Here is an 18,634-nt window from a genome sequence, read left to right as displayed (position 1 = left end):
GTTCTTCTCTGTTTCCAGGTAATCCCATATGGATACAATGGAAATCATGTCCAGACTCTGCTGTGGCCATTCTAACACTTGGAGCACACCAGTCATAACCTTGTTCTCCAAATACTGTTTTACGATATTGGAAGTGTGTTTTTGATTATTATCTTGTTAGAAAATGAATCCTCTGCCGATGAAATGATTTCCACTCGGAACTGCATGGTGCTGCAGTATCTGCTTGTACTTCTCTTTTGTGAGCGTTCCAATTATTTTGACAAGTTCTCCTCCACCAAAAGCTGAGATACAACCCCAGTCACAAAACATCCACCGAGTTTAACAGTGGGCTGAAAACATTGTGTGTCATAACATTCTCCAGGTCTTCGGCATATGAACTGGCATCTCTTCGATCCAAACAGTTCAAACTTTGATTCATCAGACCAGAGTACCTGATTTCCATCATTCAGTCACCCAACCTTGGTGCTGCCTTGCAAATTTCAGTCTTTTCACAGGGCTCAGCAGTGGTTTCTTTGCTGCAACTCTGCCATAGAGACATTGCAATCAGCCTTCTGTGCACAGTGCTGGACAAGATGTTAATGTTCAGGCGTGCTCTGATTTAATTGTCAGCTATTGGCTTGATTCTCCTTCTATCACATAAGCTGAGCAACTTCAAGTGCTTGTCTTGCCTTGTGGAGGTTGTTCTGGGTCTTCCTGACCTTTTCTTGTCTTGTACCGAGCCAGTTTCTTCCAGACGTTGCAAAGTGTACCTCACACCATTGTAGATCTTCAGCTTTTCTGCTATTTTCTTCATAGTGTGTCATTCTTCTCACAGAGTTTGGATCTTCACACGCTGTTCTGTTGAAAGTTGCTTCCTTGGTGCCATTCTGAACCCACTCATAGACTTTCAAGCAAGGGACAAGCTGATGAAAACTAATTTCACATATTCACTAATTTGCAACTTTTATTGTGGTTTCTTGTAATTCACATTTATGTAACTGGTGTTGATTAATTACTTCAATAATTTCTTATTATTTCCCACATATTTTCTTTGTCATGAGTGGATATTACAAGCACATGATAATATATATAAAGCAAAAATAAAACTTTTTTTAATGTCCTAATTTATTTTATACCAGCAGAGTACCTACTTTCTGGATGGATAGTGTTTGCATATTACTTGCAGAAAAAAGTATAGTCTGTGTTTTTCAAGAAGACTATAGATGGTTGATGGTGTGCATCTAAAAGGTTATCGATGGTCTAAAATGTCTAAAGGTCAAAATGGTATGTTCCAATAGGAGTTAGGATCAAAAGCATCTAAGGGAGTCTAAAGGGATCTGAAGTGTCTAAAAAGATCTAAGTAGTCTCAAGCTTTAAATGGTCAAGTGTCCAAGTAGTCTAAAGGGGTCGAAAGCTGTCTAGCATTTCTAAATCATCTGAAGAGTGTAAGGAATCTCAATGCAGTTAAGGAAATTAAGGGGTGTACAGGTCTAAAGGGTCTGTGGGGTCTAAAGGTTCTGTGGGTTGAGAAGGGGGTCTAAAAGGTATAAATATCATATCTAAAGGGTGATGGGGTTTAACTTAAGGTGTCTAAAGTGGGAAAAGGGTCTTAAAGGTAATAGGGGATCGAAGGGTTCTTGAGGGTCTAAGAGGTCTAAAGGTTCAAATGGGGTCTATCGGGTCTTAATGGTCTTTGTGGTCTAATGGGGTCTTTGGGGTTTTAGTGGTCTTAAGGATCTTAGGGGGTCTTGTGGTTCTAAAGGGTATAATGGGATCTATAGGATATTGGGGTTTTAATGGGGTATAGAAATTCTACAGGGTCTTGTGGGTCTTAGGGTTCTAAGGGGTCTTATGAGTTGAAGGATTCTAAAGGGTCTAACAAGGTCTTATGGGTCAATAGGGTCTGAGGGTTCTAACGGCATCTTTAGAATCTATAGGGACTACATACGGGGTGTTAGGGGTCTTAAGGGTTCTAATAGGTCGAAGGGTTTAACAGGGTATGTAGGGTCTTAGGAGTCTTTCTCGTCCACAAGGTCTTGTGGTTCTTAAGTTTCTAATGGTTTTAAGGGTTAGAAAAGGTCTTCGGGTTAGAAAATAAAGGCTTAGGGTTCTGAGGTTTATAAAGGGTCTAAATAAGTCTTTGGGGTTATCAGCATCTTAAGGGTCTATAGGGTCTCAAGAGGTCTAAAGGTATTGAGAGGTTTCAATGGGTATAAATGTATAGGTGGGTCTTCGGGGTCTAAATTATATCAATGTCTAATGCCGTCAAAAGGGTCTAAAATGTCTAAAGTGTCTTCAAGGGTCTTCAGTCGCCAAAGGGGTCAAAATAGTCTAAAGGGTCCAATGGTTTGAAACGTATGTTGCAATGGTACTTAATTAATAGATGTAGTCATGGTGCAACTGATGTTGAAACAATACATAATTAAGATACATATCGTCACATGAGTCGACCGAGACTTCAGTCATGCACGGCTTCACGTACTGTGTTTTTCTCTTTTTTAGCTCGCCTGTTCGAAGAACAGAGCTATAGCGATACCCCCGGCGTGAGCGTCAGCGTTAGCGTAAAAATGTTAAAGTTTTTGGTGCAAGTTATTTAGAAGCTTGCCATTCATTTAATATGTGGACTAGGATGCTGATATTTGGCATGGAGGTTCCTTTGGGGTATATTATTGATGTAGTGAAGTTGAAATTAAAAAATAATTTCAAATATTTTAAATTTTTGACCTGTTTTGTGCTTAACTTTTTTGTAGCACATCAACGTTAAAGTTTTTAGTGCAAGTTATGTTTTTAGAAGCTTGCCATTCATTTAATATGTGTACTAGGATGCTGATATTTGGCATGGAGGTTCCTTTGGGGTATACTATTGGTGTAATGAAGTTGAAATTAACAAATGATTAAAAAAAAAAATAATTTCAACCTAAGATGGTGTCAAAGCCACCCAATGCTCGCCTGTTTATACTAGACGCTTGCAATTCATTTAATATGTGTACTAGTTTACTGATTACAATACACAAATACATATATTGCTTTAAAATTATTTGGATCAGACTTCACTGCAATGCTTTATAAAAAATATTATTGGACAAGTCTTTTAAAAACGATAAATGTATAAACAGGCGAGCATTGGGTGGCTTTGACACCAACTCTCTGGTTATATATAATATGGATACTGAAAGGTAACTATGATATTAACTTTGACAGGAATTTGAGTTTTTATAATCATCTATCCATATTGCACACTTCTAAGTTCCACAAATGTTGAATGGGGAATAGCACCACAGAAGTGAAAATAACACAAATTATTGCACAGTACTGAAAAAAAAAAACATATATATGTATACACACACACACGCACACACGCACGCACGCACACACACACACACACACACACACACACACACACACACACACACACACACACACACACACACACTCATACAGTGCCGATAGAAAGTGTACACCCCCTTTCAAAATTTTCACCTTTTGTTGCCTTTTAGCATGGAATTAAATTACATTAGATCAGAAGTTTTTTCACCTTTATTTACACATCGTATCCCACACCATCGAAGTGAAAAACAAATTCTACAAATTTCAGAAAATGGATTTAAAATACAAAACTAGAATATCTTGGTTGGATAAGTGTCCACCCCCCTGAGTTAATATTTGGTGGAAGTATCTTTGACAGCAATTACAGTTGTGAGTCTGTTGTGAGAGATTTTTTTTTTACCAACTTTCCACACCTTGATTGGGCAATATTTGCCCATTCTTCTGCACAAAACTGTTCAAGTTCAGTCAAGTTGCGTGGGGAGTGTTAATGGACAGCAATCCTCAAGTCATGCTACAGATTTTCGATTGGATTTAGGTCAGAGCTCTGACTGGGCCACTCAAGGACATTTATCTTTTTGTTCCTTAGCCACTCCAGTGTAGCTTTGGCTGTGTGCTTGGGGTCGTTGTCATGCCGAAAGGTGAACTTCCGTCCCAATTTCAGCTTTCTTGCAGAGGGCAGCAAGTTTTGCTCTAGGATTTTTCTGTATTTTACTCCATCCATTTTCCCTTTTATCCTGACAAGTTCCCCAGTCTCTGCTCATGAGAAACCTCCCCATAACATGATGTGCTACAACCATGCTTCACAGTAGGGATGGTGTTCTTTGTGTGATGTGCTGTGTTGGGTTTGCACCGAACATAACATTTTGCATTTAGGCCAAAAAGTTCTGTCTTAGTTTCCTCAGACCACAAAACTTTTTTCACATGGCTTCAGAATCTCCAGAGTGGTTTTTGCATATCTCAAACATGACTCAAGGTGGGCTCTTTTGAGTAATGTCTTCCTTCCTGCCAAGCCAGTGTACAGGCCAGACTTGTGGAATGCTTGGGATATTGTTGTCACATGCACACAGTGACCAGTCTTTGCCATAAAGGCCTGTGGCTCTTTCAAACTTGCCATTGGCCTCTTGGTGGCCTCTCTAATCAGTCTTCTCCTTGCTTGGTCATCCAGTTTGGAGGGACAGCCTGATCGAGGCAGGGTTTTGGTGGTACCATACGCCTTCCACTTCTTAATGATTGTCTTGACTATGCTCCAAAGGATATTCAACGCCTTTGAAATATTTTTAGATCCTAGTGGAGGATCTCGAAGTCTTACTCGCGTTGTTGTTCTTGTGAACTTTTTAGATGCAACGATGTATATAAGTAACATCTTTTTTTTATAACTTTTTATAAGTAACTATAAGTAACTTAACTATAAGTAACTATAAGTAACTTTTTAGATGTATATACATATATATACATATATATACATATATATATACATATACATATATATACATATATATATATATACATATATGTATATATATGTATATATATACATATATGTATATATATATACATATATGTATATATATGTATATATATACATATATGTATGTATATATATACATATATGTATATATATATACATATATGTATATATATGTATATATATATATACATATATGTATATATATATATATATATATATATATATATATATATATATATATATATATATATGTATATATATATATATGTATGTATATATATACATATATATATATATATATATGTATATATATATATATATATATGTATGTATATATATACATATATATATATATGTATATATATATATATATATATATATATATATATATATATATATATATATATATATATATATATATGTATATATATATATATATATATGTGTATATGTATATATATACATATATATATATATATGTATATATATATATATATGTATGTATATATATACATATATATGTATATATATATATATATATATATATATATATATATATATATATATATATATATATATATATATGTGTATATGTATATATATATATATATATGTGTATATGTATATATATATATATATGTATATATATATATATATATATATATATATATGTATATATATATATATGTATGTATATATATATATGTATATATATATATGTATATATATATATATATATATATATATATGTATATGTATATATATATATGTATATATATATATATGTATATATATATATATATGTATATATATATATATGTATATATATATGTATATATATATATATATGTATATATATGTATATATATATATATGTATATATATATGTATATATATATATGTATATGTATATATATGTATATGTATATATATATGTATATATAGATACATATATACAGTGGGGAGAACAAGTATTTGATACACTGCCGATTTTGCAGGTTTCCCCACTTACAAAGCACGTAGAGGTCTGTAAATTTTATCATAGGTACACTTCAACTGTGAAAGGTGGAATTTAAAACAAAAATCCTGAAAAATCACATTGTATGATTTTTAAATAATTAATTAGCATTTTATTGCATGAAATAAGTATTTGATACATCAGAAAAACAAAACTTAATATTTGGTACAGAAACCTTTGTTTGCAATTACAGATAACAGACGTTTCCGATAGTTCTTAACCAGGTTTGCACAGACTGCAGCAGGGATTTTGGCCCACTCCTCCATACAGATCTTCTCCAGCTCCTTCAGGTTTCAGGGCTGTCGCTGGGCAACACAGACTTTCAGCTCCCTCCAAAGATTTTCTGTTGGGTTCAGGTCTGGAGACTGGCTCGGCCACTCCAGGACCTTGAGATGCTTCTTACGGAGCCACTCCGTGGTTGCCCTGGCTGTGTGTTTCAGGTCGCTGTCATGCTGGAAGACCCAGCCACGCCCCATATTCAATCCTCTTGATGAGGGAAGGAGGTTGTTGGCCAAGATCTCGCGATACATGGCCCCATCCATCCTCCCCTCAATACGGTGCAGTCGTCCTGTCCCCTTTGCAGAAAAGCATCTCCAAACAATGATGTTTCCACCTCCATGCTTCATGGTTGGGATGGTGTTCTTGGGGTTGCACTCATCCTTCTTCTTCCTCCAAACACGGCGAGTGGAGTTTAAACCAAAAAGCTCTATTTTGGTCTCATCAGACCGCATGACCTTCTCCCATTCCTCCTCTGGATCATCCAGATGGTCATTGGCAAACTTCAGACGGGCCTGGACATGCGCTGGCTTGAGCAGAGGGACCTTGCGTGCGCTGCAGGATTTTAATCCATGACAGCGTAGTGTGTTACTTATTGTTTTCTTTGATACTGTGGTCCCAGCTCTCTTCAGGTCATTGACCAGGTCCTGCCATGTAGTTCTGGGCTGATCCCTCACCTTTCTCATGATCATTGAGGCTCCACAAGGTGAGATCTTGCATGGAGCCCCAGACCGAGGGAGATTGACTGTTATCTTGAACTTCTTCCATTTTCTAATAATTGCACCAACAGTTGTTGCCTTCTCACCAAGCTGCTTGCCTATTGTCCTGTAGCCCATCCCAGCCTTGTGCAAGTCTACAATTTTGTCCCTGATGTCCTTAGACAGCTCTCTGGTCTTGCCCATTGTGGAGAGGTTGTAGTCTGATTGATTGAGTGTGGACAGCTGTCTTTTAGGCAGATAACGAGTTCAAACAGGTGCAGTTAACACAGGAAATGAGTGGAGAATGGGAGGGCTTCTCAAAGGCAAAACTAACAGGTCTGTGAGAGCCGGAATTCTTACTGGTTGGGAGGTGATCAAATACTTATTTCATGCAATAAAATGCAAATTAATTATTTAAAAATCATACAATGTGATTTCAGGAATTTTGTTTTAGATTCCGTCTTTCACAGTTGAAGTGTACCTATGATAAAAATTACAGACCTCTACGTGCTTTGTAAGTGGGAAAACCTGCAAAATCGGCAGTGTATCAAATACTTGTTCTCCCCACTGTATATATACATATATATGTGCCCTGCACAGACAGTAACGATCTCCGATTTTGAAAATTCCTCCAAGAAAAAGAGTTATGATGTCAAAAGATCTCCGCTAATGGAAATCGCCTTAAAAATTATCTCCGAAACTAGGCAAGCTTTTTAAATTCTGTTTGCGGGAATCGAACAAGGCATTAGCAGAGATAAATTACCGTACATATGATACATCACTTTGACGTCATATCAACTTTTATGACGTTATTCCTATTTTTGACATTTTTTGTTTCACAACCCAGAGTTTTCATCGGATCTTCGTGAAACTTGCCATGTATTTGCAGAAAGCCCAGGCGCAGGCAGTAACCATCTCCGATTTTGGAAATTCTTCCTATAAAAAAAGTTAACGTCATAATATCGCCGCTAATGGAAATTGCCTATACCATTATCTCCGAAACAAGTTTGTTTCACAGCCTACAATTTTCATCGAAACTTGGCATTTACATGTAAAAATACCACACGCAGACAGCAACCATCTCCAATTTTGAAAATTCCTCCTAGAAAAAAAGTTATGACATCAAAATATCTCCGCTAATGGAAATCGCCGGAAAAAAAAATTACCATTATCTCTGAAACTAGGCAAGCTGTTTGAATTTTGTTTGCGGGAATCAAGCCAGGCATTAGCACAGATAATTTATCGCAAACCTGTGACATCACAATGACGTCATATTCGTATTTATGACGTCATCATTAAGAGGACGAGGATCTTAGCTAATTCGAGCTTGTTATACCCATCCCCTGACCTGTGTCTTTCCACAACTTTATCCCGGAGGTCTTTTGAAAGCTCCTTGGTGCTCATTGTTGAGTCTTTACTGTGAAATGCATGACCCAGCAGAGGAAACCTACAGGAGCAGCTGATTTTATTCTGAAATAATCAGAATCACTGCAATTTAGCCATGCTTCATGGTTAAAAAGCAGCAATTGATGTGGATACTTGAATTTTTTAAGGTGGAAGCCAATTCACTTGGTGTGTGATTTTGAATGTGATTCGTTACTCCTGAGATAATTTGCCATTACTATTGTAGGGGGGCAGGTGGGGGGGGGGGGGTGCAAACTTATCCAACCAAGATATTCTCGCTTTGAATTTTTAATTAATTTCACATACGGATTCATCTGTTACTTATGGAAGCAGTTAATGCAAGTACTGTCTTGCACAAATAGTCAATGCCAATGGAACCTGATCTCTGACATCTTGATTCAAATTGTCAGCAGTCACCTTACACACATTGCAACTCATTTTAGTCACATTGACCACCGAACCACACTTGAAATACTAAACTAAACCATAAGAGAGTCAAATCAAAGGAGAGATGTATAAGTCAGAAACAATTCAGGATATAAAGATTCACCACAACTAACATGTGGCATGGATGTTGGTTTCCTTTTCATGCGTTCAAAGACCCTTAAGTGGAACAACTTTTCTTTACTTTTGTTGCAACTATAATGAATGCTAACAGGTGGGTCAAGTCAGCTGAACTTCCCTTCATAAGGTGGCATACTCCATGATATAGAAACTTGAATGGCTCAGCAGTATTACAGCTTGTATTGTACACAATGCCCTTTGAAGTGAGGTATACCTGCAAGATTTTCAGTCAAAACTTGTGATAATTCTCAACAATGATTAGGAAGTGTAAATCATGGAAAATATATATATATATATATATATATATATATATATATATATATATATATATATATATATATATATATATATATATATATATATATCTTCGGAATTCATGATCACTCACATTTGAGGAGAGGAAGAATATTCTCATTACCTCTGCCACCGAAGGTGGAAGGAGGTTATGTTTTCACTCCTGTCTGTCTGTTTGTTTCTTTCTTTGTTTATTTGTTTGTTACTTGGCAAAAAAAAATTTCACCAAGTATGTTGGTCTGTTGGGTGGTCGCCAGACTACCCTTATTGTCAGGTTTTCCGTCTGTTTGTTTGTATGCAATGGACAGCTCTGGAGGCCAGAGGAGTCAACCAATTTTGATGAAACTTGACTGGTAGGTTCATACTAGGATCTAGTTGTATGCTTTTGAGCACCGTTGCTATGCACGCCACCGTTGCCTCGCAACGGGACTTTGAAAGTTTTGAAAAACTCCGAAAAAAGAAATTGGAAAATCAAAAATCGGGTTCCGCGCTTTTATGCGTGCTATAATCAACCTCTTTGTCAAAAATTTTCAGCCCGATCCGTCAAAAACTATGACTAGTATGCAATTATATTACTATATGCTTTCACCCCAACGTTCGCATTGGGATTCCTTAACGTAGGGTTAGGGAATCGAACACAAATGATGAATGGACAGTTGCTCGTCATGTTCCTGTATGGAACAATGAACGGCAAAATGCCATCTGATGTGTTCTCTTATCTACATATTTCAAATTCGCCTTAGTCTTGCGACCATCCATGTCGCCTACCGGCCTGTCTGTTTGTCACACGATTTTTTGGCCACAGTTTTCAAGCAATCATTCTGAAATTGCTTGTGTATGTAGTTGACCAGCCAAGGACAGCGCCACTTAAATTTGGTGAAGATCCGAATCCGGATCCAGACACGAGAATTTTTTTTAATGATTCTTCACTATTGAGAGATGGGGCCAAAAACGATATATAGCACAATATCTCAAAAAGTTATGCATGGATTTGGATGAAACTTGGTGAACAGATTGTGTGTGTGAAAAGGACAAATTGATTTAATTTTGGTGAAGATCCGAATACGAAGCCGGATACGATAATTATTTAATTTTTCAAGTGATTCTGCACCATTGAGAGATAGGGCCAAAAGCAATATATCGCACAATATCTCAAAAGGATATGGATGAATTCGGACAATACTTGGTGGATAGGTTGAGTGTGTGACAAGGACGAATCGATTCTATTTCGGTGAAGATCCGAATCCACATCCAGATACGAGAATTCTTTAATTTTACTTGATTCTTCACCATTGAGAGATGGGGCCAAAAACGATCAGCATGTTATCTCAAAAAATGTATTTGGTCCAATGTGTTCTGCTAGATCGGGTATTGCATGTCAGAGGTATGCATTCCACAAAATGTCCTTCTCGTTGTTATTGTGATGCTGGCAGATATACATACAGGAAGAAGTGCTACATTGTTTGATTCTCAGTCACACTTTTTTGCAGTTTCATAGCGAAATTGCTTTCCAAATACATATACTGTATGTAATGGAGGTTTAACAAAGTTATGGCTTTGTTTTGTCTTTGCATACAAACAAAATATTTGAAAATCCATCATTGCGCATGTAATAAGTGGATGGTCTATGGAGGACCAATTGTTATTGATATTTTTTGAATGATACCTTCGTTGGTAGATATTTATTTGCTTGTTCGAGATGTCTTTTTAAATACCATCTGCTGCTGCCATACAGTGCCCTCCATAAGTGTTAGAACGGTGATGTCAAATTTGTTATTATTGCTATATACTCAAGAAATTTGGGTTTGAGATCAAGCGATGAATATGAGGCAAGAGTACAGAAGGTCAGCTTTTTTTCTTGGCATTTCTATGCACATATATATATATATATATATATATATATATATATATATATATATATATATATATATATATATATATATATATATATACATGTTTTACCATTGTAGAACAGTAGCACTTTTTTTATGTTTCGTCCCCCCATTTTAGGTAAGCATAAGTATTGGAACAGTTTAACTTAAAGTAAATTAAAACAGTATAATAGCTAGTATTTGGTTGCACACTCTTGATATCTTCCTTTGAGATGCTTTGCCAAGCCTTTGCTGCAGCCATTTTCAGTGTTTGTTTTGTGGGGTTTCTGACATTAGTCTCCTCTTCAGCAAGTGAAACGCATGCTCCATTGGATTTAAATCAGGAGACTGACTTGGCTCGTCTAAAACCTTCCACTTTTCCCCCTGATGAACTCCTTGGTTGTATTGTCAGCGTGTGTTTTGGTCATTGTCTTGCTGCATGTTGAAGCGCTGACCCAATGAGTTTGGGGGCATTTTCTTGGACATTGGCTGACAAAATGTTTCTGTACACTTCCGAATTCATTCTGCTGCTGCAACCATTTGTTACATCATCGATAAAGATGAGTGAGTCAGTTCCAGAGGCAGCCATGCAAGCCCAAGCCATGACACTACCTCCACCATGCTTCATAGATGAGGTAGTATGCTTTGGATCATATGCAGTAATTTTCTTTCTCCACACTTCCGCCTTTCCATCGCTTTGGTAAAGCTTTATCTTGGTCTCATCTGTCCATAAAACTTTGTTCCAGAACTCTACTGGTTCACCTCTGTACTCCTTGGCAAATTCTAATCTGGCCTTTCTATTTTTGCTGCTGATGAGAGGTTTGCATCTTGCGGTGTAGTCTTTGTAATTCTGCTGTCGTATGTCTTCTGCGAATGGTAAACTGTGATACTTTCACCCCCGCACTTTGGGGGTTGTTGAAGATGTCACTGACAGGTGTTTCAGGGTTTTTCTTCACAGCTCTGATGATTTTTGTGTCATCAACTGCAGTTGTTTTCCTTTGCCGACCTGGCCGGTGTCTATTGCCAAGTATGTACACTAGTGGTTTCTTTCTTTTTCAAGATATTCCAAATTGTTGGAGTTGCCACACCCAATTTTTGTGCTCTAGTTCTAATTGAATTCTTCTGTTCTTTAAGCTTCCAAATTGCTTGCTTTACTTTCATCGACAGTTATCTGGTCTTCCTGTTGGTTTATGTCTACTGATGCCAAAGGCAGACTTCCAAGGCAAAAGCAAAGATGAAAACCAAGACGAGATATCCACAGTTCTTTTATGTGTGAACAATCAGTGCAACAACAAACACCTGTCAGTCATTTGTTCCATTACTTATGCTTACCTAAAATGGGGGAACTGTACAAAAAATGGCTATTGTTCTGCAATGGTAAAACATATATGTATATAATTAGAAATACCAAGGAATAAAAGCTGACCTTCTGGACTCTTGCCTTATTTTCATCTTCTTGCTCTCAAATCCAAATTTTGTGAGTGTAGAGCAATAATAACAAATTTGACATCACTATTCCAACACTTATGGAGTGCACTGTAGATACAGTACATACCAGTGCCTTCAGAAAGTATTCACACCCCTCGACATGATCACATTTTGTTGTGTGACAGCCTGAATTCAAAATGGATTGAATTTAACTTTTTTGTCACCGATCGATGCAAAATACCCCGTAATGACAAAATGAAAATATCTTTTTAGAAATTTTTACAAATCAATTAAAAGTTATAAGCTGAAACGTTTTGCATCAATGAGTATACAACCCCCTGAGCCAATACTTTGTAGAAGGCCCTTGGCAGTGATTACAGCTTTGCGTCTTCTTGGGTACGTCTGTATCGTTTTTGCACATCTAGATTTGGGGATTTTCTCCCATTCTTCCTTGCAGATTTGCTCAAGCTCTGTCAAGTTCGATGGGGAGCGTCGATGATCAGCAATCTTCAAGTCTTTCTACAGATATTATCAAAAGGATTCAAGTCTGGGCTGTGACTGGGACTTTCACATTCTTGTTCTGAAACCATTCCAGTGTTGCTTTGGCTATATGCCTGAGATCATTGAACTGTTGGAACATAAATCTTCACCACAGTGTATGGTCTTTTGCACTCTGAAGCAGGTTCTCCTCAAGGATTTTCCTGTATTTGGCTCCATTCTTTTTTCCCTCTGTCCTTACAAGTCTCCCAGTCCCTGCTGTTGAAAAGCATCCCCATAGCACGATGCTACCACCACCATGCTTCATGGTAGGGGTGGCATTACATTGGTTATGAGCTGTGCTCAGTTTCCACCGGACATAGCACTTTGCATTCAGGCCAAAGAGTTCAATTTCAATCTCATCAAATCACAGAATATTTTGCCTCATGCTCTCAGGAGTCTTTCACGTGCCTTTTTTGCAAACTCCAGGTGTGCCGTCATGTGCCTTTTTCTCAGGAGTGGCTTCCATTTGGCCACTCCCCACAAAGCCTAGATTTTTGAAGTGCTGCAGAGATTGCTGTCCTTCCGGCAGGTTCTCCCATCTCAGCCGAGGAACTCTGTAGTTCTGTCGAAGTAGTCATTGGGTACTTGATCACATCGCTGACCAAGGTCCTTCTTGCCCAGTTTTCAGTTTGGTTGGACGGCCAGCTCTCGGAAGAGTCTGGGTAGTTCCATATTTTTTTCCATTTCCTAATGATGGAGCTCACTGTGCTCTTGAGAACTTTAAACACTCTCGAAATTGTTTTATACCCTTCCCCAGATCTATGCCTCCTGACAATTCTATCTCGGTCGGTGTTCTACGGACAGTTCCTTGGACTTCATGGTGGAGTTTCTGCTCTTACCTGCACCGTCATTTGTGGGACCTCATACAGAAAGGTGTGCTTCTTTCTAAATCACATCCATTCAATTAAATTGGCCACAGGTGGACTCCAATCAAGTTGTAGAGACTTCTCAAGGATGATCATAGGAAATTGGATGCACCTGAGCTCATTTTGGAGTGTCATAGCAAAGGGATTGAATACTTATTGATGCAAGACATTTCAGCTTTTCATTTGTTAATAATTCGTAAACATTTCCAAAAACATGTTTTCAAATTGTCATTTTGTGGTATTATGTGTAGATCAGTGACAAAAATTTAAATTTGACCCATTTTTAATTCAGGCTGAAACACAACAAAATGTGACAAAAGTCAAGGGGTGTGAATACTTTCTGAAGGCATTGTATATAATTTCGTGATGACAAAACTTACTGTTCAATTCTGTTTTCAGACTTGGCCAGTGATGACGTCATAATCTACAAGTGCAACAGTAAGAAGAAATGGAATTGTAAACAATTATGAAAACCTGGATTATAAAAACACAGGAATCACATGCAAAGGAATAACTTCTTTAACATCCTCAATTAATTCCATCTTCTTGTAGGGTCAGCTGAAAAATGTTTTTGGCCTCTAAGTCTTTCACAAATTGGCTGGTCAAGTTTAACTATGCACACCAAGTGATTTCAGCAGGAATTCGTAATTTGTTCAGCGTGCCGGCGATCACTCACCTACTCTTTGTAAAAGACACCATGAGATCTTGTACGTCCACCAACAAATGCCAGCAGACTGGACACGCAGCTTAACGTCCATCCGACTGCAAACTTTGCGAAGCAATACCCTTCCTGCACTAGTCGAACAATTTATTATCCGGTTGGGAATTTAACCCGAGCTGGACAGCTCATCTACACATCCCGTGAAATTCGTGTGAATAAAACTAGATGGGACTTCTCAGCCTCCTCCACATGTTGATTTCATTTTTCTTTTCTTCTTCTTCTGCAAAAGAGTGACCTCTAAACCTCAAGATTCTCTTTTCCTTTATGACAGGCCAGACCTCCACTCCGGTGCTCGGATAGATGTTTACATCAAGATTTCAATCCCCACATTGCCCATGCTCTGCGCTAACCCTCTCGAATATCTTTGGCTGCACAATCCTCTGCACATCCTTGTAATGTCCGTCTGCTTGATAGAATGTTCATCCAATGATCACTTCACTCTATACACCTCTCTTTCTGCTGAAATGGACCAAATACCGTAATAGCCACCCATCCCAACTTGAATTCCTTGTCTGTGACATTTTCATCTTGCTGAGCTGTGGAACTTCTTTTTTCTTCTTCGTGTATTTGCACATTCATGCTTTATCAATGCATTTTGTAATCTTTTACCCCAAAGAAGAACGCACAGTGCAAGGGGGGCTAGTGCTCAGAACTGTACAGAACACGTATCACACGCAAAGCATAAAACTGATAGATAATCTGATAATGACTTGTCTCGAAAAAATCTTTGAACCATTATTTATATTATTAAAGCTTTTCACAGATAACGTGATTTATTGTTGCGAATTAATAAACTCAATTTTCAGGTCGTATTGTGAAATGTTTATAAAACTTCAGTCATATTGTTACATGATAACTTGGCTTTCGGAGTTGCCGAAACAGTAAATGGGGTAGAGTATGAAAGGTGTGACATTCGTTAGTCGTATTTTACAGATTTAATGGGTTTTTTTTGAACAGGTATCAAAGAAACCAGAAAATTTTAAGGCTGACATTGACTTGCAATTCTGTGATCACAATGAAGGCACCATTAATGTCTGCAGTTAATTCCATGCGATATATATATATATATATATATATATATATATATATATATATATATATATATATATATATATATATATATATATATATATATATATATATATGGATTTAGTTTGAATTTCCTTTGACACGAGGCACTGCAGTATTGAGATGAAATGAATAAAAATGGCAGATGTATTAATTCATCGCAAAATATTTGAAGGAAAAGACAAAACAAAACATCCTCTTTGGGGACATCTACATATTACATACACATGTAGTTTGAGAATTTAATCAAATTGAAGACCATTGAGAAATTAAGGGGATTTGGAGATGTAAAGAAAAGGTAGTAGGAGAGTTTAAATGAAAATAGAGCATGAGGGTTGGGAAGGTGGATTTAGGGAACATTCAAATTTTTATGTTATGCATGTGACCCTTTAGATACCTTAGACTTAGAGGCTTGTGCACTGGCCTTTGAGCTGTCTAGCCTGGATTAAAACATTGACCCAGCTATAAACTACCACCCTGGTCTTTCACATGCAGGGTGATGCATCAATTGGTGAGGCCATCCATCAGAAGGATGTTAAGATGGAGGCCCAATTGTCAGTATGGGGGTGTTGGTGGATGTTAAAGATCTGCACAGTATCTCTCACGAAGAGGAAGCGAGTTATCGCCGAAACTGAACAAATTACAAATTTCTGACACAGCCAAACATCAAGCCAGGTGAGCCAGTTATTGAAAGACTTGGTCCAGAATTGTCCACCTCCACTATCTCCAATTCTCCCCCCCCCCCAAACCCACACCCTACCAAGCCACTTCAAGAGGTGGGAATAATTGGGCCGATGAAAGAATAAGAAGAAAGAAGAAGAATTAATGAAATTTGTTACTTTTAGTTCCATAACTCGGGAAATGACCTTTTGCATATTTCATGCCACCACCTTTGTCTACATTATTACAATATTGTGCTGAAATTGCAATCACCTTGATCAGCAGACAGTTTCCTCTATGCATCCAACAACCAGTTAAGTCCCACATTCATTCATTATCTAAAGTGCCGCCATTCTGGGGTGAAATTGCTGCTATCTGGGAACCACACGTCCTGCTGTGCTATCAGCCGTCAGTTTGTGCTCCAACTTTCTCATGATATTTTTTTCTTTTGTCTCGGCTCTTTGTGAATACCCAATACTTCACCTCTTTCCAAGGTACAAAAGCCTGTGCTGCACAAAGCAAACTTTTCAGAAAAAAGTTTTGTTTTTCCATTTTTGAAAACTTTCAAAAAGTTGTAATTTTTTCCTCATCATTTGAGACTTTGTGCATCCAAAGCTGCATCAAATCATTCTATTCTTTCAAAAGCTCTTATTTCCAAGACCAGCCAAAAAGGGATCAAGTATCTAAGCAATAATTGTTCGCTTCTTTTCCGGTCAATATCCACCTTTGATATAAGTTGGCACTGCACGTAGTATGCAAACAAACTTGGCCTCATTGGTCTGAACTTTCCTACTTTCATGCTAAAGTACTTTCCGAGCTCTTGCATCTTACTTTTTGCCACAATGTATTAGCTCATGGCTTTCTCTGGACGAGGTGAATGTAAGGGAGGGTGACGTGGTGAGGGATGGCATGCCAGCTGCACAAAGTTATCTATCCTTGTCTTATGAGGGTGCCAGCCTGCACCAACCACAAAAGAAAAGCGGTTTTGGACCCCATCTGAATCGTACGAATGTTTGACCACAAACTTTGAATTAATAGTTCTATCGAATGGAAGAAACTTTGCAAACAATATAAAACACAAAGGATTTAGACACAGCGTTGTTGTGATATCACACAAGGGATCACCGAAATAATGTGATCAATCTTTAGTTCGATTACGACGAGATCGTTCTCCAACCCTCAATTGCACATTACCTTCAATTACATTTCACATTGGACTGTATTTTGGCTACCCGAGATGGTTCTTAGGGGTCTTGGGTGTCCCTGGGTTATGTGTGAATTGTCGAACGTCTGCTGGTGATTTTCCAACGTTCAGCCTCAGTGAAAGACTCAAGTAGGTCCTCCTCCCTTGCTTTATGGAGGGGGGTTTAAAAAAGGGTGGGACATCAGATGTTTGTTTGGGGGTGTTACAGTGGGTGGAGAGCAAGGGCAGGACGGTTCTCTGTCTGAGCTGAACGCTCCCCTTGACTCGCTGCCTCTCCAGCGAATACATGGGGCCACTCTCTCAGCTGCTGTTCTATCTTCGAGCTTTCCACCGTGACTTGTCTCTGAAATAGTTGGCACGGCACTGCTGGGATAACAACGAGCAAATAAAACTTTTTTGCTCTTTTGTGGTGTCCACCTCTGTGCTTCATTCTGCCCATTGCTCCAGACTCTTTGCTGCCGTGTGAATGCCTGAAGCCATCGTCGACATGACATTACTGGGGCCCGAACGTTCCCTGCTGATTCGGAATAAATTTCGCTCAGGTACCAAGTTCCTCAGGCTTAACTGCTTCCTGTTTATTTATTTATTTATTTATTTATTACTACACCTTCATTTTTCCCTTTTATATCCTCTTGGGTGGTAGTCCATGGCAATGCCCAGTTGAGCGTCTCTGCTTGTATTGAGGATAGGCTCTGGTTGTTCCCATCCCTCTCATTTCACATCTTTCTTGAGTGAGTGAATAATCCATTAAATTACCATTGACATGTAGAGGTTGGAAAACACATTTATCTTTACTGGCATTTTTTTTTCTCTGTGGGTTGTTTTCCGTTTCTTTTTCCATCTTTTAGGTGTTTTACACCTTTCCTTTTTCCGATTTTATGTTTTTTTCTTTACATCTTTCTATCCCTGCTGGTAATGTTTTTTTTGTCGTTTCAGCACTCCTGTATTCATGGTATTCATTGCCTTTAGGTCAAGGGGTTTTATTTTTATTTTATTTTCCTTGTCTTGTACAATAAACATGTTGTCCTTAGGAAGATGTACAGCATGTTTTTTTATCCTTTAGGAAGATGTATAGCATTTTCCAGGACTGGTATTCATTCATGTGAACTTGTGCAAATGTATGGGACCACTGAACACACGCCTGTTGGGTTTTCTCTTTCTTTCTCTATCCCCTGGAGTTTCTGTAATTCCACATGACACCAAATTTCCTTTGGTGTAGTCGGAAACAATTTTGGCCTTTATGTATCT

At 37.9% G+C, this 18,634-nt stretch overlaps 1 protein-coding gene across 3 annotated transcripts in view; it reads left to right on the top strand.

Annotated features, from left to right (window-relative positions):
* The first annotated feature begins 13,529 nt into the window (after positions 1 to 13,529).
* LOC147011824 (myocardin-like) overlaps positions 13,530 to 18,634 on the top strand; it is a 142,802-nt gene continuing 137,697 nt past the window's right edge. The window contains exon 1 of one of the 3 annotated variants that reach the window (XM_085857123.1): positions 13,530 to 13,740. In XM_085857123.1, the coding sequence (XP_085713249.1) occupies positions 13,558 to 13,740 (183 nt within the window). In that variant the 5' untranslated portion in view covers positions 13,530 to 13,557. Of the gene's footprint in view, positions 13,741 to 17,580; positions 17,929 to 18,634 lie in introns of those variants that run through there. The other 2 variants (XM_085857124.1, XM_085857126.1) reach the window with 2 other exon arrangements.

This window comes from Eptatretus burgeri, chromosome 15, assembly GCF_056783735.1.
Source record: "Eptatretus burgeri isolate ZD-2024b chromosome 15, Ebu_testis_v1, whole genome shotgun sequence".
NCBI lineage: Eukaryota > Metazoa > Chordata > Myxini > Myxiniformes > Myxinidae > Eptatretus > Eptatretus burgeri.
Note: the sequence above shows the minus strand (reverse complement) of the source record. Positions and strands in the feature narration are given on the sequence as shown.